The sequence below is a fragment of the Aristolochia californica genome, unplaced genomic scaffold, assembly GCF_029961685.1.
Source record: "Aristolochia californica isolate CCGP_79_NKW_82.1479 unplaced genomic scaffold, dmAriCali1.0.hap1 SCAF_12, whole genome shotgun sequence".
In the NCBI taxonomy this organism is placed as follows: domain Eukaryota; kingdom Viridiplantae; phylum Streptophyta; class Magnoliopsida; order Piperales; family Aristolochiaceae; genus Aristolochia; species Aristolochia californica.
This window is the reverse complement of record NW_027181793.1, coordinates 22,063,404-22,088,283: the sequence shown is the minus strand read 5'-3', so window position 1 is coordinate 22,088,283 and position 24,880 is coordinate 22,063,404. Positions and strand designations below refer to the sequence as shown.

At 39.0% G+C, this 24,880-nt stretch overlaps 3 protein-coding genes and 1 pseudogene across 4 annotated transcripts; all 4 read right to left on the bottom strand.

The window, feature by feature from the left end:
* Positions 1–3,468: 3,468 nt before the first annotated feature.
* On the bottom strand, positions 3,469–7,195 carry LOC137946720 (probable receptor-like protein kinase At5g20050; annotated as a pseudogene).
* An 827-nt stretch (positions 7,196–8,022) lies between these two features.
* On the bottom strand, positions 8,023–8,922 carry LOC137946719 (U-box domain-containing protein 12-like). Its single transcript, XM_068793033.1, has one exon. The coding sequence runs from the start codon at positions 8,920–8,922 to the stop codon at positions 8,023–8,025; it is 900 nt and encodes a 299-aa protein (XP_068649134.1).
* Positions 8,923–9,403: 481 nt separating this feature from the next.
* LOC137946077 (cytochrome c oxidase subunit 5b-1, mitochondrial-like) lies at positions 9,404–13,508 on the bottom strand. The gene is made up of 6 exons (XM_068792253.1): positions 13,262–13,508; positions 13,088–13,176; positions 12,925–12,975; positions 11,271–11,337; positions 11,079–11,158; positions 9,404–9,697 (listed from the first exon to the last, which is right to left on the bottom strand). Exons 1-6 carry the CDS (start codon positions 13,428–13,430, stop codon positions 9,647–9,649), a joined length of 507 nt encoding a protein of 168 aa, XP_068648354.1. The 5' UTR covers positions 13,431–13,508; the 3' UTR covers positions 9,404–9,646.
* Positions 13,509–14,150: 642 nt separating this feature from the next.
* LOC137946235 (probable glycosyltransferase At5g03795) lies at positions 14,151–24,635 on the bottom strand. 2 transcript variants are annotated; one of them, XM_068792453.1, is made up of 6 exons: positions 24,420–24,635; positions 24,050–24,337; positions 22,806–23,092; positions 22,279–22,511; positions 14,879–15,036; positions 14,151–14,646 (listed from the first exon to the last, which is right to left on the bottom strand). In XM_068792453.1, exons 1-6 carry the CDS (start codon positions 24,585–24,587, stop codon positions 14,545–14,547), a joined length of 1,236 nt encoding a protein of 411 aa, XP_068648554.1. In that variant the 5' UTR covers positions 24,588–24,635; the 3' UTR covers positions 14,151–14,544. The 2 variants fall into 2 exon arrangements, 1 of the variants encoding a protein (XP_068648554.1); XR_011111056.1 differs by lacking the exon at positions 14,151–14,646 and adding an exon at positions 15,608–15,807 and having other exon boundaries at positions 14,987–15,036.
* Positions 24,636–24,880: the final 245 nt, after the last annotated feature.

Genomic DNA, 24,880 nt, shown 5'->3' with positions numbered 1-24,880 from the left:
CACCCTAGTGGATTAGAGGGACCATGAATTCCCCTCTGTTAGACCCTACTGCCTCTTCAACTAGGACTTATGAATGACCCCATGATTGATCATGTATGAGGAGAAGGGGTCCTAGTTTCATATCTAAGTGAACGACTAGGGTGGGGGTCTCCTATCAAAAACCCATATCGAAATCCGATTTATATAGTATAGTCCATACGTATGAATTGATATAATCCAACTATACAAAAAAAAGACCCTTGTATATAACTCTCTCATTGGTATCACATGATAAAAGATAAACATAATCCCTTCGATTATCGGATAAGATCCCATTGGATTTATCCTATGTTGTATTTATCTTATCGTCTCTAATAATATAACCTGAAACATCTGAGGTCAACTGTCCCAGATTTCATAGGCACCAGAGAAATTTTGCTTTAGCTTCTTCCAGCTCTAATTAGTTAGCGTTGGACAAATGAATGGCGTATGGCGGAAGTACCATGAGCCTAGAGTTTGAAAAGATAGGGCGACTTTGTCAAACCAAAGGACTGTCACCGGCTAGTGGTGTCTCGTCTTCCTACAAAAGAGATGTCGTTAGCTGGTAACTTTCAAAAAAAAAGTTGAAACAAGCAATCATGGTAAATTGATATTCTTTCCTCTGCCAGCTTCATAAAATGCCAACGCCGGAAGTGTCCTCTTCACTGGCGAACAAACCCAGTTCTCTTTTCCCTGTTTTTGAGAACGATTACTCGTTTTTTTTTCTTAAGCGAAATTACTAAACCGTAGTTGAGGTTCAGCTGCATATGCTAAAGATGAAAGAAGATTGTAATTTTTGCCATCATCATCTTCGTCAGCGGCACCCTTTGCAGGAAGGAAGCTTCTCTCTTGTTTATCCTCTCTGCATGGATATATAAAAATGAAAGAATGTTGGAACCTCTGGTAGGTGGCGGAGACGTTTGTATCCCATGATAAGACCCATCAAGCATCAGGAAATGATTGTGTGTGCAGCCACCGAATTCACTCTCCATCCGTCGCAAGAATTTTAATCTTTTGCCAGTCTAGGATTCTGCAACTTGTTGAAAGATGGAAACGATCCCTTTGTCACGGTGGGGGTGGTTTCAGGAGTCTCTGTTACCACCAAAAAGGAGTGGAGAGGTTCACGTACACAGACCGATAAGGAAATCCTACCAGGATACTTCTCCCCAATCATCTCCTCCTCTCCATCCAATTCTTTCTCCATTATCAGGTGAAAGTTTGCACCAAGTAAACCAGATTCGATGCTGTATTCCCAGACTATCTTAGTGAATTAAAAACAAGATGACATGGAACTCCATGGCAGGTCATTTCCTGCTAATCTCGAAGCTCGTCTCTGTGACTCCATGGAAGATGAAGAGCCTGATCCAATACCAAGGTCCCGACAGTTTGGTCATTTTGCCAGAACATGAGATACCCAGTATCTGGAGGAGAAAACGGAGGATCTCTTTTGTTAAATCTGCTTTGTTGTAATCAACTAAAGGTGGGAAAGTTGGAGGGTGGGTCTCTCTTACCTACAAAGCATTAAAGAGATTTGATAAAAACAAAAGGTCACATCCAACTTTATATGCTACAAAAAGTATACTTGGAAGAAGAATAAATTAAACATAGGCATATCCAGGTAGTATGTCAACTCTTTCTTTTCTTGGAGAGAATCCTAACCTTTGGAAGTAATTCATTAGTTCCCAGTCTTAATTTTCTTCCAAGAATTCGCATCAACATTAAACAAAATACAAGGAGGGAAGGGTGTGAGAATATGTTGTCTCTTCCATAAGTTTTTTATCCAGCAATGCCAAATGCTGTTGCCACTAATTTTGAGTGTCTGGAAGTTTAAAGTTTTTAGTCTTGTCGGGTGATTTTAGATGATTTCAATAGCTTATAGTTGCATTGGAAAGCAAGAATATGATGGGTTTTTTTAACTAGATAATTCGTTTTTTTGGAACCTTTGGGTTTGATTAGTATTTGTGGTAGAACTATCAGTTTAGAACCTCGCAGACAAACAAGTTAAAATACATTTAAGCTTAGATTGAGCTCTAAAGGTGCTTTAAAGCTCAGAACTGGCATATCTGTGGAGAGGTGATCAGGGCTCTTCTTTTTCTTGCTACTCAGTCTGCTTAGTGATAGTAGGAATATGTTGATTCTTGCTTTTTTCTGGGAACAATTGCTAATTATGAAGCCATGATCCGTAGTTTCGGCCACAACAGTCTTGTCAAGCTCTCTGGGACTCTGGTGGGTAGGTTGTAGGCTTTTTAAACAAACATCCTTTCTCGGTTTTGAAAGCTTGGTGATTGATTTCTCAGAAACGTGGAGATTTAAACTCAGGTTCAGCAAATCAGGTTGGTCTTTTCTGGATGGAATTTATTCTTCGCATTAAATGATGGGTTGATCTGGATGATGGACCAGGGGGACCAAATTGTTTGATGTCGTCTTCCTCCTTACTTTTTGCAGAAATCTGTTCTTCTCGGGCTACTCTCTCAAGTGGCCACACTGGTTCACCCGTGAAGATTTGATGGTTCCCCCACTCCCATCGGAGCAGCGTCATCCTGATCTTGGAAGCACTACAGCTACAGCGTGTTCCTCAAGCTCTGAACCATGATTTACCTGCAGTAGCCGCACTGCTCCTCGGTGGCTTAAATCAAAGAATATGCTAAGAGAAACCGATCGGAAAACCTGGTGAAGAGCAGAGAAGAATCTGGATGGCAACATTTTACAAACTCTCAACTACTCCACCCAGAACTCCCAAACTCATTTTTTCCAAATCTAAATGGAATAGAAACTCATAGAACACCCATATTCCTTTTTTATCTTTCTGGGTCTCTCTATGATGGTGATGCTAGAGAAAATATTAAATTACAGTGCAATCTCTCGATGCATGCAAAAGGAATGAGAATGTAAAATCAAAGTGGAAAATAATTTAAATATTCTTGCAATTGTAACAAGCTTAATATTAAATTACAGTGCAATCTCTCAATGCATGCAAAAGGAATGAGAATGTAAAATCAAAGTGGAAAATAATTTAAATATTCTTGCAATTGTAACAAGCTTGGAGACTCATACATAATAAGAGAGGAGAGTTCGGGTTCATCTCAAAATGATTTAGTACATGATTATTATTTAACATTAGAACCCAATAACACTTTTAACTCTTATTAACGTGAAATTAGATATGAATATAGCATAAAATATGTTTATACCAAAATAGATATATTGCTTTGATACCATTATTAAGGATAAAATCTGTTGTTCAACTTTATAATCAAATGACACTTTTGGACTCTTGTCAACATAGGATGAGAGAAAACTCAGAAAGCAGAGTTATTCTGTGAATGGAAATCCTTGGATCCTTTTACTTCAGAAATGTAAAATTTTAAAAATCAATAAATATAATACGTGGTGAGAAAATTCCTAGTTAGAAGAACGGCCCATGGACGATAACGAATGGCACCGGCTCTCCTATCTGGGGACGGCGACACCAGATTGTTGATTGATAGATAGAAGATCAACCGCGATCATCTCAGTATCCAGTGGTGTGAACAGCAGTGCAACAAACGCCTACAGGCCAAGCGTCCATCAGTCGGAACCGACGAATCACCAAGCTAGAAATAGTCATCTTCTGTTTTCAATTTTATGTATAAATACTCAATGTAATCTTATTTATAATCTTGGTGAATAAAGAGTTTTTCTTAAATCTTCACATGGTATCAGAGCAGGTTGATCTCCTGTTTCTCTGATTACCATTTTTTCCAACGAGAAGCTTCTCCTCTGCGCATCGTTGCCCTACCGCTGATGCGCATCAACATAGTTGCCGCCTCTCCTCTGTCCCGACATGAAGGCCACCGGGCGTATCTCTTTTCTCTACTGACCCCCTTCATACTCCTTGCTTACGTGATTATATGTTTAACAAATTTTTAGCACGTAATAGTCCCTGCATTTTTTTTGGGTTACAGTCCCTCTTATAAAGGGTTTCACTACATCTCAGGCTCAATCCCCTTCCTCTCTCCATTTTTCCATCTTTTTGGAACCCAGTCTTATCCAAGCAAAAACTCCTTCCTCCTCATACCAATCTCCACACATTACTCAATCTGGATTTAACCCATATTCTATTTGTATTGATCCAGTCGATGAGTCCATGCAGACCACTGATTCTTTTGTAGGTCCCTCCTTGCCGCACTAAACTTCCAGTCTAGAACCTCCTAAGACATGAATCACTCCTCCTACTCCTGCTCCAGTCTCTACACTACCGTCGGGTTCTCACCCTATGTTAACATGAGGTAAAACTGGTACTTTCAAACCACGCCATCTGGCCAATCTTTGTATCGTAAGCTTCTCTGGACTTCTCACTGCTCTCCTTGTCTCTATTGTGCCTAAAGGATTCAAATCTGCCGCTAAAAATCTTGCTTGGCTTGCTGCCATGGATGATGAAGTTTATGCTCTACAAAATAATTGGACCTGGATTTTAGTCGCTCGACCTGCCAACACCAATATTGTGGGCTCCAAATGGGTGTCTCAGACCAAATACCTGCTTAATGGATCCATTGAGTGTATCAAGGCATGCCTTGTTGCCAAGGGTTACACTCAAATCCCTAGTGTTGATTACACTAAAACCTTTAGCCCTTTGGTAAAAGTAATTACTGTCCGAGTTGTGCTATCTATTGTTGTGACCAACGAATGGCCTCTTCACCAACTTGATGTCAAGAATGTGTTCCTCGATGGTACTCTCTTTGAAAATGTTTACATAAAACAACTTCCTGGGTACATTGATCCTCATTTTCCACATCACGTTTGTCAGTTGCAGAAAGCTCTCTACGGTCTCAAGCAAGTTCCTCGTGCCTTGTTCCAGTGCTTCAGCTCATTTATCACTCAACTTAGATTCTCCTGCAGTCGTTGTGACACTTCTCTATTTGTCTTTCATAAACATTTAGACACTATATATCTGCTCCTCTATGTTGATGACATAATTATTACTAGCAACAACTCAGCTCTTATCTTGAGTTTGCAACTAAAGATTTGGGTCTGTTAAGTTACTTTCTTGGTCTTGAAGCTTTGCCGACTACCGATGGATTATTATCAGTCAGCTCAAATATGCACGGGATATTCTTACTCGAGCTCAGCTACTTGATAGCAAACAAGTTTCTACACCTATAGTCATTTCACAACATCTGTTCGCAGATGGTTCTCTAATTTCAGATCCCACTCTCTACAGGTCTCTTGTTGGCGCCCTTCAATATTTGATCATCACTCACCCTGACATAGCCCATGTGGTCAACTCTGTTAGCCAATTCCTACATGCTCCCACTGAAGATCATTTTCTTACTGTTAAACGTATTCTTTGGTACTATTCACTTTAACCTTACCTTTCGCCCATCTACTACTCCTGATGTTCTAGTTGCTTACTCTGATGCTGATTAGGCTAGTTGTCTTGATAGTCACTCCACCTTTGATTACTCCATTTATCTTGGAGACAAATTGATTTCTTGGAGTGCAAAAAAGCAACCTACAGTATCACGTTCCAGCTGTGAATTTGAGTATCGTGCTCTTGTGCACATTGCAGCTGAAATTATTTGGCATACTCATCTTCTTACCGATCTACATGTTCCTATTCCACATCCACCTCTTCTCTTATGTGACAACAAAAGTGCAATCTTCCTTAACTCCAATTCCGTTTCTCACAAGTGCGCCAAACATGTTGAGTTAAATTATCATTTCCTTCAAGAACTTTTATTATTGGAAACTTCACATGCAATATGTGTCATCTTATGCATCTTCTTACAGATCTACATGTTCCTATTTCACGCCCTCTCTTTGAATTTTTTCATTCCAAACTTCTCGTCTATTCTAATCCGACGCTCAACTTATGGGGGTATGTGAATGGTAGTGTAATAGAAGCCTGCATACCCAAATTTCATCAGCCAGAACCGACGGATCGCCGAGCAAGAAATAGCCATTTTCTGTTTTCAATTTTATGTATAAATATTCAATGTAATCTTAGTTATAATTGTGATGGATAAAAAGTTTTTCTTAAAGTTTTAGAGGCTGCACATCAACCAGCACCCGCCCTTCGAGCATGTCTACTACCTCCTCCACACGGGCGTCAGCCTGGGCTTGTATACACGGACCACATTGACCAGCGTTCTCACCTCCCTCTCGTCGACTCCTCCTTCCTCCATCAGCCTCTCGTCGACAACCTCCATCACCTTCCCTTCCCTTGCCTTCTGATCCACGATTCTCGGAAAATACGACCATTTCTCTCTCCGGCTTGTCGGCGTCTCCCACCAAACGGACGTTCCTCCGCCCTCCCACCTGCTCCAGGACGACCATGCCGTAACTGTAAATGTCTAACTTCCCCATGACAACGTGCTCGAGGAGCTACTCAGGGGCCAAGTACCCTCTTGTGCCTATGATCGTCGTTACCACTCGGCTCTCGTCTCTTCCCATTAACTTCGATAGACCGAAGTGGGAGAGTCTAGTGCTGAAATTTTCGTCGTGGAGAACGTTTTCGGGCTTCACGTCCAGGTGTAGGACACGCGCTCGGCAATCGTAGTGGAGATAGGCTGGAGTCCTAAGGACGTCGATAGCGACTCGAACCAAAGAGCTCATGGAAGGCAACATTCTTCACCGTCGTGACTGTCTCTCCAGGGGAAGATCCAACCGTCTACGGGACGTACTCGTACAACAGGAAGCGGGGCCGCCTGGAACGCAGCAGTCGCCAGTAGGCGAACCAGGTTTACGTGATCGACGCTGGAAATGGCTATCACCTCTGCGCGGAACTCACGCTCACCGTGCTCCGCCCCCTCGATACGTTTCATGGCTGCAGGAGTACCGTCGCACAGGATGCCTCTGAAGACGGAGGCGGAGGCTCTTCGGCAAACCAGTGCTCTGAAATTATCGATGGCCGCCTCTAATTCCTCGTAACGGAACTAAGTCGGCAGCCCGGCCGAAGGAAGTACTCAATTCAGACCTCCTCCCCCTCCAGAGCAAAACGATTTCTTCGAACAAACGGTGCCGGCGACTAACTGCAATTTGGACAAAAACCCAGATTATAATTTCTCAGAATCACCGCACCATCGGCGGCAGCTATGAGGAAGAATGTCCTCGTGGGACGAATAGATACTCCGAGGGCCAGAACAAGGAGCACTGAGATACTTGCCGCAGCGATTAAACCTCCCTTCTTGACCTCCATTACAGCTACCTTACTGGACCAGAAACCCTTTGGATCATCCATGATCTTCTTGACGACTCTGTTGCCATTGTTTATGTTCCTGACTGGCCTTTCCATGATTTCAATCTTCATTTGTCCGAAGGGAGGTTCCGTCTGGCACAGATTTGAATATATAAATTAAGCGCCGGACCGACTTGTAATTTGAGAACACCAATGAGCTTGGGTGGCTCATCTCACAAACGATTATGCCATTAAACGTTGTTTACAATGTCTCGATTATTAAACTCAAATGAGTAATTTTAGATCAAAGACAGTTCCTTAATGTATGCTTAAGGTGCTACTAAGACAATTGCTTAGATGACTACATATCTGCCAGCCATGATATTGGCTTTCCCCTCCCATTAAATAATAACGACAATGATAAACGACAGCTTCCATATAATAAAGTTCTAATTTATGTTTACGAGGAATGGAACACAATGAACACAAGTTTTTTTTTTTTTTCTTCGTTCTTCCAACTTGACTCATTCAAACTCCACATTGATGATCTTTTCCTGAACAGTTTCACTGAGAGATAATCCTCTCCCGCAGAAACCAGGATGCATTTGTCTTCCAATCGCACAGAAACCAGAATTTTAGATTTTGGACTTCAATAAAGCTAAAGAAATAGAAAACGTTAACGGCCATGACAAAGCAAAGGCTACCTTGAACAGTGCAGGGCCATGGAACGAACCCATGGCCAACGTTTTCTCGGAGCACTGCCAGTGTAGGGATATCACCCTTACATGTGCTATAATCAACCAGTATCTTCTCACAAACGCAGGAAGAGATGGAACCGTTCAAAAACTTTACCACCGGAGAACCTCGACGTAGGAATCTAAGTTAGCCTCCGTTGTCTTCCTCATGAGCAAACTAGCCTTCTCTCTTGCCTTACTAGACCCTCTCACCGACAAATCGGCAACCAAATTCAGAAACTCAGGCAACTTCACAGCCTCTCTCAGACACTCTTCCCTCTCCTCAAACAAGCGCAACAGTAACTCTGCAGAACCTTCCTTGCTCGGCATGCTCCCCCTCCTCAAGACATCCACCAATAAACCTATGACTCCTTCGGTTGTCCTTATTGCATCAACCCCCTCATCAAACCTCGCTAAAAGTCCCAAGGTCGTAAGGGAAGATCCAGCAAGGTCCTCATTCTCAGTGTCCTTTACCATCTCAAATAGGACAGGCACAGCCCCTGAACGTACGGCCAATGTACAGTTCCCGTGAAACTGCACGAGCTCAGCTAGAGAGCTGAGGAGGTGATGACCCGCGGTGCTGCGAAAGGATCTCAGGCTCTCTACTAGAGCATGGATCGTACCAGCTACACCAAAGACAGCCTTGTTCCTATCAAGCATGGCAAGGCTGCAGATCAAGGAAGCGGCCAACTTGCCAGATTCCGGTGAACAAGGAGAGAGAATAACTGAGTTGAGGTGGTGTATGGTTTCCATCTTGGCTAGGGACTGTCTGAGATTTGGGTTGAGGGAGAGGTTGAAGAGAATGGACAGAGAGAGGGTTTGAGTGACAGACGATTTGGAGAGAGCAGAGATGATAGATAGAGCCTCATTGCTCTGCGCGATGATGTTCCGATTCATTGGACTTACCTTGGTGAGGTAGGACAGGGCTTGAAGGGCTCGAAGCTGCAACTCAGGGTTCTCTGACTTAGCCTGGGCAAGGCAATCAGTGATGTTTCCATTTTGGATCGCCGACATTATTGATTTTCGACGGAGCTTGGTTTACACTCGGGCACATTTTGTAGCTGAAACAGAGAAGCTTTCTTGGGCGATGATTACAAAGTTCCGCCACATTGAGATTTGCTCCACACGGGCAGACCACATTTCGCACTAGCTCCACAAGGCCACTGGCACAAGCCAAATCCAATTTGTCAAGAGATCAGCCGTTCATGGCAGACATAGGGTAGTTCACACTTATCTCTCATCTTATAAGATACATGAAATCTGTGTAGCCACAGCTATGTCATATACATTTTCATCCACAGCAGAAGAAAGTAATTAGAAGCAGCTGACTCATACAGGAATCATCACGTTAAGACGCAACGGTGAGTCCATTTACTCTTTGATAATCGCTATAACTAACCTTAACATAAGTATCAATGACCTTGAATTCGTAAATCACAACAACAGTGTGATTCAGGTATACTCGTCTAGAAAAGTTCGACGAAGATGGATTCACTAACCATAAATTATTTGAGAAGCTTTTAAAACTGCACCACTTAAACAGGTGATCACATCAAGGAAACAAACTCACGGAGCAAAAATGTCGAACTCAAGTCGGTCAAGAAATGAAAACGCAGAGCAAGAAAACATTGAATGCTATTTTGATGCTACACAATATGAAACAGAAACCATCTCTCGCCTCACCAATTTTTTATTTCATCATGGAAAGTGCTTGCCTCATCTAATTTACTATCCAAAATCAATGTAGACCGTCCTCCGGGGGAGGCCCTCCTTCACCAACAACTTCCAGCTGCAAAAACATTTAAGAAAAGAAAGACACGGTTTCAAGCCAAGGCAATATATGAGGTTTCAGCAAATAGCCACAAAGCACTAATAGACATAATATGTATGCATAGTCATAGCCTCCACATAATAAACAAACCCCAACAAAGAACTTAAATTCGCCATTCTATATATTAATGTACGCTTCTTTCGCAAATGATACAGACAATAGCTTGACCAAAAGCCTACATACAATTATAAAAAATTAGCAGAAAATTGAAACTATGTATGGAAACTGAGAACTTGAGCTAGTCTCTACACAAAATTTTTTTTTTAAAAAATGTCATATTCATGAAGCTATATGTATACAGCAGTATAACCCCCTGGGAGAAGAAGTCGCTTCTCTTCAACCAGACCAGGTATTTTCACATCGTTGAGCATTACTTGTTTGATATCAAGTCATACCCATAAAAAACTATCATGGTTCATCTAAGCCTCTTGAACCACAACGTAACCCATTATTTTGTTGGATGATAAAACAAAATCTCCCATCTATACATTGATACCATACTTGCTAGAGTAGGCAAGAGAAAAAGAAAACAGGAAACAAAAAAAGATAGTAAACATAATAAGTAGTAAAATAAAATAATAATAATAATAATAACTTATCTATACATAATAAATTATTATTAGAAATCATAATTCATTAAATAAAGTCCTCACACGGTATGGGTTATGTCCTAATGAAACAGCTCAATCAAGTTTTAAAATTTTCATTTCAAGGACAAAAAACATATAAAATTCTACATGCCTTTTTTTTTTTTTAATCAAATTTCCTTGAATACCAGTGAAGGTAATTTCCAAACTCAAAGCCTCTTAAATCCTAACAGAAACCGTTGTAAGAGGCATACAATTGTCTTTTTTTCAAATGTGGGTCAATTGTCTTCAGTTATTATCCAGTGCATTAATTTTGTTTTCACAATTATGTTACTGAAAAAGTTATTATCTACTTCTCGTGTGGGCAAGATGGAAAAGAAGATGGAAGGGGGAGGGGATGAATTCAAGGCCTCTCCCTCTGTCTCTAGGATCAAGAGAGGATATTCTTTTATATTTTATATTTTGTGTTTTAAATATTAATTTTCTTAAAGTTCATAGAAAGGTAGTATCGTCATTTCACACAACCCGGTTCATTTAGCTATCATGAACTAAGGCCCTATTTGTCCACTGGATCTTCACCATAAAGCCATATTAGGAAATACAAGTGCTTCAAAAATCTATGGTTAATACTAAGGATTAGCTCCATACCAATTTTCAACAGACAGCTTTTAGCATGATAAGTGGCATGTGATATTCTTTTAGATATTCTTATCTCCCTTAGCATGATTAAGTGGGAAGTGTACTTCTCTTACCATGAAGTACTGAGAGCATACAGGGCATTCATGTGGCTTCCCCTTTTCTAGCCAAAACCACACCACGTCGTGCTCATCCTCTGCAGCAAGAATAAGTTATTGACTCTAGGGTTCTGGAAAACTTAAAATTCATAAAAAATACACATTCATTTCAAAACAGTACAAAAATATATGATAAAAAGAAAAACCTACCGCCTTCACCACCCGGGCATCCCACTAGTCTTTTATTAAATGAGGATTTTATAATGGCTGGTGCTTCCTACAAGCAAAAACAGAGAAAAGTAATACATCAAATAGGAAGTTCATCAAACATACAATGTACCTCTACTTAAATATTGGCTAATGTGATCATGGTAAACAAAGTCATTTCCACATCCAGAAATCAATGAATACGGTCACGACTTCAAAAAGATCTCATAATGAACTAATAGCATACAAATAGCACCTATAAGCTGATTTACATAATTATGGAGATGTTTATATAATGAACCAAAACAAATAACAACCAAGCAGTGGAGCAAAATCCAGAGAATTAAATCACATATAACCAAGCATATTGGAGAAAAATCCAGAGACCTAAAAGGCATATAATCAAGCAATGGAGCAAAAGCCAGAGGTGAACAGCAAGGTTGTCAATTAAGGTAGATGGAATTGATTCAAAATTGCATCAAAGAGAAACATTTGCAAGATAATATCTATAGTTTCACCCAGCAAGTGTGAAGGAAGAGAGAGAGAGAGAGAGTATCCATAAGGAGACTCAAGGCAAAGAACGGCCACGGAACTCTTCTAGAACAAGTCAGTACACCATGGTACATTATCTGATAAAGTTCCAAATTAATTGTGGAAATTGCTTTTTTCACATTAGTGCATCAGCTCATAAGCAAGTTTTTGAGTAGAATAACAACTGAGTTGTTTGGCTTGGTGTTGGCTTGGCTCAATTCTCACCCAAGCCGAGCTTGTTAGCCAAAAGGACCTGAGCCCAAACCCCTGCATAGCATGGCTTGATGGCTCACAAGCCAGCTCAAAATTGTGTCTTTTGCATTAAGAGACAAAACTAAGAGGTCTGAATCAAGCCAAGCCATGATTTTTGCCAGCTGAGCTCGAGTTGGTGGAATTTTTCACAAGCTCAAGAAAGTACCTTCCTAAGTATCTTGAACCAAAATTTGAATGTCTAATAACACTTTAAATGGTTAAAATATACTGTTGGGCAAACAGCACCTAAAAGGCCATATTTTCTACTGTTATCATTTAAAAAGAAAGTACTAGAAATGGTCACCAAAAAAAGAACATTGTACTTCTAAATATTTCAGGAGGAGATGACAAACTATGTTAACAATCAGATAATAACTGCAAGTTAGCAAATATCTTTTACACCACACCTTGGATTGCTTGTATTGGACATACGTGCAGAAGAACATCATATATCAACAGGGATTGTCATCTCTTGTAATCCCAAGGAATGATGAACGATCAAAAGGCCAGACAGAAAAAGGATCAGAGAAAATACTGTGTTACATGTGGTAGTCCCACTGATACCCCATAACAACCTATTTGCGGAAAAATAAAGTAAGACAGATTGTTTAATAACACTTTTCCTCCATCGATTGATATTTCCAAAAGAACAAAATGAATTCATCTCAAGCCAACCTAATTTTGTAACTACCAAAAGAATGGAGGTCTTAATCATGACTCAACTTAAAGTTCTACCGAAAACCCATTGAAAAGAGCCAATACCTTTTCAAGAAGCTAAATAAATAGAAACACCGGTAAATGCATCAGAACAAGACAGAAATCAACAAAAACCTAACCAGTAGGACGCTATCAAAGTTCAGATAGGCAGGCTCACCTTCGTCCCGAATGGTCCCACTGGAGGGTCCATGTGAAACCTCTTGCCCCCCTGAAACCATATCAAGCAAAGGGAATAAGCTCTCAAGCCACCATGTATAAGTAATAGAGCAAGCATTTGTTCTCGAATGAAATCCCTGAATGCCTCATGAATAAGAACGCACCTCCAACTCAGCTTCAATTTCCTCCCTCTCAAGCCCAGTGGCTATCGGCATTACATCTTCCACTCTCTTCTTCCCCTCGGATGAAACGTCTGCACATCAAGAGCGCCAGCCGGATAAATCAAGAAGGAAAACCCTACGTCGCAAATTAACAAGTGAAGATCGAGGAATGCATACCAGTATCGGAGGTACCATGCTGAGAGAAGAAGGGGGGAGACTTCTGGAACGGTGAGGACGAAGGCGACGAGGAGTGAATTGACGCAAGGGATCGGTTTACAGAAGATTCAGATCGGCGAAGAGTGAGAGCAGATCGCCATGTAACTAATGTGTTTAGCCTTCTCCACATCTCTCGCTCAAATTCTCAGGTCGCCCCCTCGCGCAGACGAAAATGACTCTGTTAAAATGGCTATGCTGCCTCATTCTTTATACGGCGGCGGTCTCAGCGTGTGGAGCAGCCTCGGGTGAACGAACTTCGGCGTTCGGTACGGTCAATTGAGTGGGTTTTTTTTTATTTTTTATTTTTTTAATAATTTTATTTAAACAAGTGCCACTGCAATATCACACCCTACGAGATTTAAAGCAAATTAACACTAATTATTTTATATTTACAAATATTTCTTTAATAGAAATCAAACTCAAACCCCTATTTTCTTTCTTAATTATTATTTTAATATTTTTATTACATTAAATATCCCAAAGTCCCTTATTAAAATATTTATAAAACAATATTACCCACCAAGTTTTAGAAAAATTAAACTAATAATGAAATTGGAAAAATATTTAAAAAATAAATATATAATGAAAAATACCAAATGTAAGAAATACCTAAAATTCCTAAAAGATAATCTACTGTTTAAACCTATGAGCTTGGTTTAGAAGTTTAACGTTGTGGTTATGAGGTTTGGTTTCAGCAAGAGTAATTCAGACCAATCAGTGTTCATCTCAAAGAGGGAAACAAGATGTGTGAAAGCAAAAGAACAAATTCAGAGGCGTTTTTGAACAAACAATTTGGGACAGCTCAAATATTTGTTGGCCACTGAAGTAACTAAAAGCAATAATGTTCACGCAGAGATAAGGTCATCATTCAGTCGGATAAACCCAGAAAGCCATTGGCAGTCAAAAAGTTCCTGAAAAGGTGTAATTGCATACATCTCCTGTACATGCTGTTCTGCAATGCCAATATATCAATCTCCATCGTAATTGAATACTGCCTTATATTTTTTTAATTAATGAATAAAATCCTAAAAAGGCAACGGTAGACTAAGATTAAAATAAATGTCAGCACTCAAGTTCAAAGAGACACAACTCACCCACCCATGTCTAAATCAAATAGAATAAATGAATACAAATAAACAACAGGTATTTATGTTACATACTTCATTTTTGGGACCAAACAGCAGCGCAAAATGTGGCCGTTTTGGTTAGCAAATGCCCAATGTACACATTCTGCCCTTCAGCTTTCAATACTTCATGACATGGTGGCGTAACCAAAGTTCATACATGACCATGTGGAATGCATCGAATTTAACTGGAGGTGAATGCCACTCAAAGTGTTTCTGTATCTACAGAAGCATACCAAAAAATGAAATAAATAAATAATACAAAATAAGAAAAGAGGTCGTGGAGAATGACAAAATATACAAACAAATATTTCAAGAGCAAATCCTTTCATTCGCACAATTCCCCACCATCAGATGGCAAAATAGCTACACTTCTCCAATAAAAAAGATTCCATAACAAACACAATTTTGTATTTTTTAGCAAGAAAAATCTTTAATAACTGCTTTACTTTACCTCCACTAAATTTCTATGCAACTCAATGAATTTTTCATCAGATTTGGACTTCAGAATCGACTTTAACTGATATACATCACTTTCCTTGAGTATCAGTGCAAACTGTCTCCAATTGAGGATGTCGTTGAATGGCAAGTCATAGTAATTGGATAATATTACTGCAAGACCATAACACAAATTACTCCAGCAGATTAGTTGGAAACATTTGACAAAGCACTAACTAGAAAAATTGACCTTCTCTACACTGAAAAATTTGCAAGAGGTTGTCATTATCAATCACTAGCATAGTCATCAATGCACGTTATACACATTCCAGAAAATGGATTATTTGTGCAATTTAACTCTGGAATATAAAAAGTATGGAGATAGCAGAAATAGATAAGCACTTGAGCAATAAAGACATTTAGAGCGAACTTTGAAAACAATAAACACGAGAACAGTCCAAATGAACCAAAAAAAAAAAGCAGGCGAAGTGTTCTTTTGGAGGTAAGATCAAGATCAAATATCACAGGATTTTTAACAATCAAGAACCGGATAATTTAGATGTTTACAGTGTTTTGTGCCTTTCCAATGGAAGAGAACAAAAGTATGAACTGCCCCCGGATCCGTAAGTACAAGGACAACCAATTTCAATTTTATTTATTTACTCATTTATTTTGAATAGTGATACTAACAAGAAAGAAAGAGGAAAAGCCACTTGAAACAAAAGGCTGAGCCAGTAAAAAGTACCTTGAGAAGAAGAAAAATAGAGGAAGAGACAATACACAACAAGAATTATGATTGTCAGTGCCTTCGATGGCTGAAGAACCATTACCAACTTAAATAAGTTAAAATTTTGAGGCATGCAGGAAAGGTACAATCAGATAGAAGCTGGGCATTTATAATGTGTCTCTTGGACATCCTTGTTTGACAGTGTTGTAGAAAGCATCCTGCATATGTTAAAATCAAGAAAAATGCAATGGTTATTAGATGAGAAAAGGTCACCTAACTTTGTCTGAACAATTTGGGATGGACCTAAACTGATTTTAACAGTGTAGCAAAGTAGGATTCTCTTGCTGGAGGAGTTGACAAACAACCTCTAATTGTTTGGTAGCTGATTGCCCACCTAAGAAATCTGCAGCCTTAGCTGCTTTATGTTTTTTTAGTCTTCTCTTCTTTTAATGAAACTCTCCTCTTCATAAAAAAGATCATAGAGAAAAAATTCATTAAACAGCATGATTCTTTTTGGTACTTATTCAGCATAATTCTTAAATACAGATTATCCGTTTGAGGAGAAGATCATGAAGTTCATCATATCTTTACTCTCAATAGCCAGAACTTGCAATTTCTTTCTTACATTTTCTGCATATTATATGAGGAACTGCTAACATGAAGTCTGTTAAGTGGGAAAGAGTACCATATTCAGAAGTGTTAAGAAAAACGATTTAATTATAAGGTAGAACAATAAGCCCGAAGTAAATAGTCATTTTTTTATGGAACTGGGCTCAACCCAACAGTGGCATCAAAGCAAGTTGTGTGTGCGGACCGAGGACCTGTGTGTGCGGGGGCCGAGGCCAAATTTGTGCTTCCTAAGTTATTTGTGTTGTGTGAGCTCCATAAGGAGAGAGCCAAGTTGTTTGTCTGTTGTGGGCACATCGCAGGCTCGTTATATGTAATCTTGGATGTGAGGAGTGTTGAGTGAAAAAAAGTACTACATAGAGAAGTATTAAGAAAAATAACTTAATCATAAGTTTAAGCAATAAGCCTCCTAAGTGGCTAGTCATTTTGGATTAAACTGGGCTCAACCCAGCAAGGTGCATAATAACAGTAGGTTTCCATTTTTTTATTTTCGAATGGTCATTGTTGGAGAATCAGCCCAAGGGCATTTTGGTCATTTCACCTGATCATTAGGTTTATATTTTTATATTATCTTATTCTGTGTGTTTAATTATGCCTATGATTCAAGTTTCATGCACATAGGATATGTAGAATGGGAGATATAAGGAGTTAAGTCATTAAGTGTAAGTGAGGAGTATTTTTGTAATTATTCTAATCCTCTTAAATTATTATAGATAGGGGTCGTGCATGGCCTCCAACGCAGCTCATTCAAGAGTTTCTCCCCTTTCTCTCTTCTCTTTCTCATTGTCTCTCAGTCTCTTCCTCAATCTTCACTTTTTTTCATGGTATCAGAGCTGTAAATCACATCTGAGAACACACTTCTTTGTCAGTAAACTCCATGATTTGAAGAGGACGATCTCCTAGACGAAAGATCTCTTAAGTTTGTCTTGGTGATTGGTTGGTTCAAACTCAATTTTAATCCTTTTTTTTTTTCTCTACCATAACCATAGGGTTAATGATTCTACTGCTTATTGAGTAGTTCTCTATTATTTAGTTGCCCTAAGAGGGTCTATTGATTTTTTCTTAGGATGTGCACATCTACACCAGTCCCATTGGCTGCATCTCAATCTATCAGCCTTAATTGAAGGGTTTTTGGGATTCTTTTCTCTAAAATTGAAGTTTATGTGTGATTTGAGATTGATTGAAGTGTGCACATCATACTGTTACCCTAACCCTAACTTTTTTAGGTGGGGCCCACATCATTGATCTACGAGAAGTTACTTGGGAAGTGAAATTGTGGTGATTTGTGATCCCATATTGATAGTATGGTTGATTCAGATGAAGTATATGCCACAACCAGAGAGGTTATTGGGTCTAATGGGAAAGATACAGTTGTTATTGCTTTTGAGAGATTGACAGGATCTCAATTGGGCCAAATCAGTCAAAATGTATTCGAAGGCCAAGAAGAAGATGAAGTTTATTCGATATGACCTTCCATTCCTACGAATAATAATTAGGAAGTGGAGAACAACCAAGTTATGACTTGGATTGTCAATAGTATTCAATCTACATTGAGAAACCAAGTGATGAATTGTGGAACTGCTAAGTTTATGTGGGTATCTTTAGAATCTTTCTATGCTCAGGAGAGCAATTTATCTCGGTTATTCACATAATTATTTGGTTTGAAGAGGGGAAATAAGACAATTATAGAGTACTATAGTGCCTTTTTGGGCATTTGGCAAGAGATCAATGTGTATCATCCGTTCAGTACAAATAAACGTGAATTAAGAAAACAATAGAATCAGCTAATCGTGGCAAAATTCCTTAATAGTTTGGGTGTTGAATTTGATGGGGTTAAGGCCCAAGTACTAGCCTCACATGAAGACCTACATTATCCACCACTTTTAATAGAATTATGGGAGCTTAGAAAACAATTGTACCCAAAGGGAGCTTAGAAAACATGAAGACCTCACATGAAGACCTACATTATCCACCACTTTTAATAGAATTATGGGAGCTTAGAAAACAATTGTACCCAAAGGGGGTAAAGGTGTTAAGATGATGGAAGCGATTGCACTTAATACTTCGAGTTTTGTTTCTGGTTATGCAGACTCTTCTAGAGGTCGTGCAGGTACTAGTAGAGATAGAGGTAGAGACGGCTCAAGTTGAGGTTGAGGCCGACGGGATAGTAGACCTGAGAGGAAGTGTACCCATAGTGAGCGTACCAACCATTACTCAGATAGGTGTTGGGTTAAATTTTGCAAGACAGCATGGGCCAACTCTACTATTCATGATGGCAGTGAGAATGCATCTAAAGTTGTAACTCCTATTAATCCGAGAGCCCCAAATGATATGCAACAGTTACTTCAACAACAACAACAAATTGTTATGACTCAGATTTCAGTTGCCTCACCTTCAGCATTTGCGCCTCATGCTTTTGTTCCTACTGCTACCTTGGCTAGCTCAGGTATGTCTGCTTTTCATGTGTGTCCTTCATCTACATGGCTTCTTGACTAAGGAGCCACTACATGTATGTCAAGTATGTTGTCTCTGTTTTCTGACCTGAAGGAGTCCTTGAGTATCAAGAATGTTAATCTAGCTGATGGGTATGTTTCCACAATTCAAGGAGTTGGTACTGTCACTCTTCCGTCTTTTTTATACCCTCGATCGACATTACTTGTTCCTAAATTTTCATTGAATCTATTGTCTGTCAGTCAATTAGCTAAATCTATGAATTGGTCCTTGACATTCTATCCTACTCATTGTGTCTTTCAGGATCTCGTGATGAAGAGGACAATTGGTTCCGCTCATGAGAGAGGCAAACTGTATTATTTGGAGAGCTTCTTGCCAGATAATACTCTAAATGCACTACACACTCCACAGTTTCATCTCTACAATGGCATTTGAGATTAGGTCATCCATTGCCAACAAAACTAATTTAAGTATTTTTAGAATTTCCTTCCAGCCTTTCTTTTTAGTACGAGTCGTGTCAACTAGGCAAACATTACTGAAGTTCGTTTCCAGTCTCACATCATAAGACCAGTCAATTATTTGAGATTGTCCACTAAGATGTCTAGGCTCCTTGTTATGTAACTAGTTTGTTTGGTTATGGGTACTTCATTTCGTTTATTGATGATTTTAGTAGGTGCATTTGGATTTATCTCCTTAGGGAGAAGTCTGAAGCTTTTGATCTATTGCAAATTTTTTATAATGAATTAAAGAATCAATTTGCTGCTTCAATCCATATTTTGTGTACTGACAATGGTCTTTAATGTATGAATCACAAACTCGATGCTTCCTGTCAAAGTCAATGGATTATTCATTAAATTTCTTGAGTATTTACTCTTCAACAAAAAGGAATAGTTGAGCATAAAAACCATCATTTGCTTGAAGTTGTTTGTACTATGATGATCCATATGGATGTCCCAAAATCATATTGAGGTGATGTTGTTCTTACTGCTTGTTTTTTATAAACAGGATGCCTTCTTCAGTTCTTGAAGGTAAAATTCCTATTCAAGTCTTGTTGCCTTCCATTTGTTTCCTTTGTCTCCTCATGTGTTTGGTTGTATATATTTTGCTCATTTTTGAAACCATCCAAAGATAAATTATCTCATCATGCCGCCAAGTGTCTTTTTAGGGTATTCTCGAACACATAAGGGATGGAAGTGTTTTTGTTAATCTACTAGAAAAACTTTTGTATTTGTTGATGTTACATTTTTTAGGATACTCTTTTCTTTGAGTTGACTTCTTTAGAGATTGTACCATCTACTTATTTAGATCTTGGATCAGTTATCCCTCTTCCGGTTGATGATTGCATTCAACCTGCACCAAATGCCACTATTGAAAAGCCATCGCATGTGTATCAGCGTCGGCAGGCGCCCCCTTCTCAATCTCCAAACTCCTCTCTCATATCGGGCCATGACTCTAATTCGTCTAAGGATCCTGAGGTAAGTGACTTACCCCTTCCTATTGCACTTCGGAAGGGTGTCACAAAAGGTACTCGTTATCCGTTATCTCATTTTGTTTCCTTTAATTCATTGTCTGACAGCTACAAAAGGTTTGCCTTGTTTATCTGCTTGCACTATTCCTTCTTCAGTGTAGGATACTCTCTCTTCTCCCCAATGGAAGTAGGCCATGGATGTTGAGATGGAAGCATTGTTAGATCGAGGAACCTGGCAATTTTGTGATTTACCTCCAAGGGTTGTAGTAGGTGGCTGCAGATGGGTGTATACAGTGAAATATAGGTAGATGGATCCATTGAGAAGTATAAGACTCGATTGGTGGCTACAGGTTACACACAGCCTTATGGTGTTGATGTTTTTGAGACCTTTTTCTTTTGTTGCTCGATTATCATTTATCCTTATTTTGGTGTCCATTGCAGTGAATGAGGGATGGTCATTGAGTCAACTAGATATAAAAAATGCTTTCTTGTACGATAATCTAGAAGAAAAAATTTGTATGGAGCAACCTCTGGGGTATGTTGCTCAAGGGGGGATGCATAAAATATGTAGACTCAAGAAAACTATTTATGACTTAAAACAGAATCCACGGGGCATGGAATGAAAATTTTAGGTAAGCGGTGATGTCTATGGGATTCTCTAGAAGCCATTGTGACCACTCCTTATTTGTACTAAAGAGACCATCTGAGGTTATAGTATTGTTGGTGTATGTAGATGACATTATACTGTTTGGCAATGATATTTTTGGCATTGAAGAAGTGAAGTCCCGCTTAGCAAGACATTTTCAGACTAAAGATCTAGGTTATTGAAATATTTTCTAGGGATTGAAGTGGGAAGAAGTAAGGAAGGGCTAGTATTGACACAGTAGAAATATATAACAGATATGTCACAAAAATATGGACATTTGGGAGCCAGATCGGTTGATACCCCGATGAAAGTTGGTCATGATCTCCATGACGATCAGAATGTAGAACTGAATGACAAGACAATGTATCAGAGATTAGTGAGCAAACTCATATATGCAACAATTACTCAAACTAGTGATCTCATTTGCAATGAGTGTAGTGAGCCAATTTATGGAGCATCCACGTAGGGTCCACCTTGAAGCAGTTTAAAGAATCTTGAAATAATTTAAAAGGGCACTAGGAAAGGGTCTTTTCTTTAAACCTATTGATCATTTGAAAATTGACGTTTTCTCTTATGCTGATTTTGTTGGTTCCAAACTGGATAAGAAGTCAACTCTGGCTATTGTGTTTTTCTGGGTGACAACTTAATCAATTGGAAGAGTAAAAAGCAGAATATGGTGGCTTGATCCAATGTTGAAGCAGAATATAGTGGCTCAATCCAATGTTGAAGCAGAATATAGGGTAATGGCTCACATTGTTAGTGAGCTAATGTGGGTGAGATCTACCTCACTGGATTTAGCTTTCTATCAGAATGAACCTATGACTATGTTTTGTGACAACCAGGTATTGCCAGTAATCCAGTTTTTTATGAGAGGACAAACACATAGACGTGAATTGTCATTTTATTCAGGAAAAAAAAAAAGGACGTAGTCACCCCATTTGTTCAATCTGGAGATCAACTTGGAGATCTCACTATGGCCTTAAGAAAGCATGAATTTGTGAACTTCTATGACAAACTGGGCCTTGTAGATATATATGCCCCAGCTTGAGGGGGAGTGTGGGAAAATCAGCCCAAGAGCATTTTGGTCATTTCATCTCATCATTATATTTCTATGTTATCTTGTTTTGTATATTTAATTATGCTTATGGTTCTAGTTTCATGCACATAGGATATGTAGAATGGGAGATATAAGGAGTTAAGTCATTAAGTATAAATGAGGGGCATTTTGCAACTATTCTAATCCTCTTAATTAAATGGAGATGGGGGTCGTGCATGACCCCCCAACGCAGCTTATTCAAGAGCTTCTACCCTTTCTCTCTTCTCTCTTTCTCATTCTCTCTCCATCTCTTCCTCAATCTTCACTTTTTTCAGTCATAAATATAGACACGTGAATTAGACAAATTCTTACCCATGTATTTGCATACCATCATTAGCAGGTTTTATGTCCACTTCATCATCCATAACATATAAAAAATGTGTAGAGATAAAATCACTCACCAGGGATGCATCCATAGTGGATTGAGTCTGCAGGTCGGGCACTATTGACTTGTGAACCACCAGGGCATATACAAAATTTAGACCGATAAAACTGCTTTTGATAAACTAACTCCCCTGTAGCTCTACTTATTCTGTTATTGCTTATAGCAAGTTCAGTGTCATTCTCCCACACACGTGCTAAGATGACTCTTATCTTTGAATTGCGATGACCAGCCCAAAAGCCAAGTGTTGTCCTGTAAGATATTTGTTCTCATATTTAGCAACATGTTACTCATTGAGAAAGATGTAACAGCACCTGAACATCGAACTAAGTCAAGACAGAGCAACATCTCTGAATGATATCAGGTGCAAAATACTAGGTATCTGACAAATGATTGTACACAAATTAGAAATAGAGTAATGAGTTAATTGCTCATGATCTTGATACTAGTACATGCCATGTTATATCCATAAAAATGAGCACAATCCAAGCAATCATCAAAAAAAATATCTGAATTATGCCAATAAAATAATAGACATTCATTGACCTGTTTTCTACGTCATTTCCTCCAGCTGGCAAAGCAAAGGGCTGCAATACTTGAGGGAGGGCAACATCCTTGTGTGGGATGTATCCAACATCATAGCTTGGTGAACATACAACTCGAATTGAATTCTTCACAAGAAATTCTAGTCCTTCTGTGGCCCTAACACCGACATCATGACAAGTAACAAAAAAGTGGTCAGCACCCAACGTCCTGTTCCAAAATGGGTATTTGGCTATTAAACCCTCGACATAATCCTTCACAATTATGGTCATGTTCTCATAAGATGTGCCCTGAAGACAGTGTGAAGCACCAAAACATAAATGAGATAGAAAATATGGATCACTTAAAACTAACCAAACTAAGCATGCTACTAGCTTTTCCAACTATATCTATTAACAATTTCAATTTTCCTTTTAAATAGATTTAAATGCTTCTAACTTTATCAAAAGGAATATAGTCAATATGCTTCAATTAGGACAATATGTTAAATATACTTTTCTTTTTCAGAGCAACGAAAATAATACTGTATTCATAATATAAATGTGCCCTTTTCATAGTTCAAAACTAGCACTATTGGCCACCGTACACTTCTATTCATAAAGAAGAATATGCTCCGATATCAGATTGTAATTATCTCAATTAATAATATGTTGAATCATACTGTATCGAGTAAAATTGCATTTCTATTTATGCACCACATTGCTTTAAGATTGGGAATTAACTTTCAGAGAGCAAATAAGATCTACTATCATAGGAGAGACTGATAAAAATCTTGCTTTTCTCAACAGCAGATTTAAGACAGTCAGTCTTGTATACTGCTGGTTTGATGGTGGAAGGATTCATACAAACAATGCAGCTTCACTTTTTCTCCACAAGTTGGCAATTTAAAGACACAAACTACAGTTTAAACGGATGGACTCTATGCTCAAATGCATTAATGTGAGATCACCAGTCAACTCTTGCAATGGCTGGTAAGAACAAAATTGATACGAATTCAGAGCTAGTAGTACCGTCTCTCACACCAATATTTGCATACATTTTATAAATTTAAATACTCGATAGTGGAACTCAAAAGTACAAGCCTAGTTATACTCAAGCTGAACACGACAAAACTGAAGTAAAATCTGATAAAAGAAATAAACATTTCTTATTAGTTAAAATAACTAGATGACCCGCAAATAGCTACGTTCTAACATTTGAATATTTTTTTTCTAAAAAAAGCTATGTTCGAAGATGTGGAGACCTACTTTGCCACGCATTTTGTGACAGGAAATAGGGATGAAGAAAAGATCCGCCCGATCTGGGTCCTCCGTCCGAAATACACTCTCCCTAATGTTCTGAAAGAAGTAGCCTTCGCTAGCATATTTCCCCGTCAGCTTCCTCGGCGTCTGAAAGAAAGTGTTCGGATCTCCATCCGGATATATATAAACCTTAAAATGTTTCTCCATGTATGCATAGTTCCTCTTGAAGACCTCTGGATAGTGATAAACAGAGGAGAAGGTATCCCCATCTTCTGCAGCTTGATCTAGAGCGACCTTTAGATTAGAACCTTGGGTAAGAAACCACATATACGGAGCAGAAGCTGCTGAATCAAATAGAAAAGAAAAAGGAACTAACCTGAGTCGAAATTCGTGTGAGATCTGACTGATATGGGCGAGAAAAATGGAGGGATTTAAGGGAAAAAAAGGTGAAGGTGATAAGAGTCAGTGCTGCGACAGTGAGGAGAGAGCGTTGGAGAGAGCAAGAAGGAGAGAAAACGATAGATGATTGAGGCTTTGATGCCATTATAGTGAGAGAACCGCCCCGTAAATGGATTCGCGGTCGAGAGCTCGAACTGACCAGAACACCAGTAAAAGCAAACTGAGTGTAGAAGAGACAGGTCTTGCACTGTTGCAGGGTGACGGTGCACACTGCAGGTTGCACAGCATGGGCTTCGGTCTGGAATGTTAATGGATTGTAAAATTCAGCCCATGAGAGGAAGCAATCCACCCAACCGATCAGCAGCAAAATTTCCAGTGGAGTAAACATATAAAATGAGATTGAGACGGTCAGATTTACGAGGATGTCAAGTAGGGGTG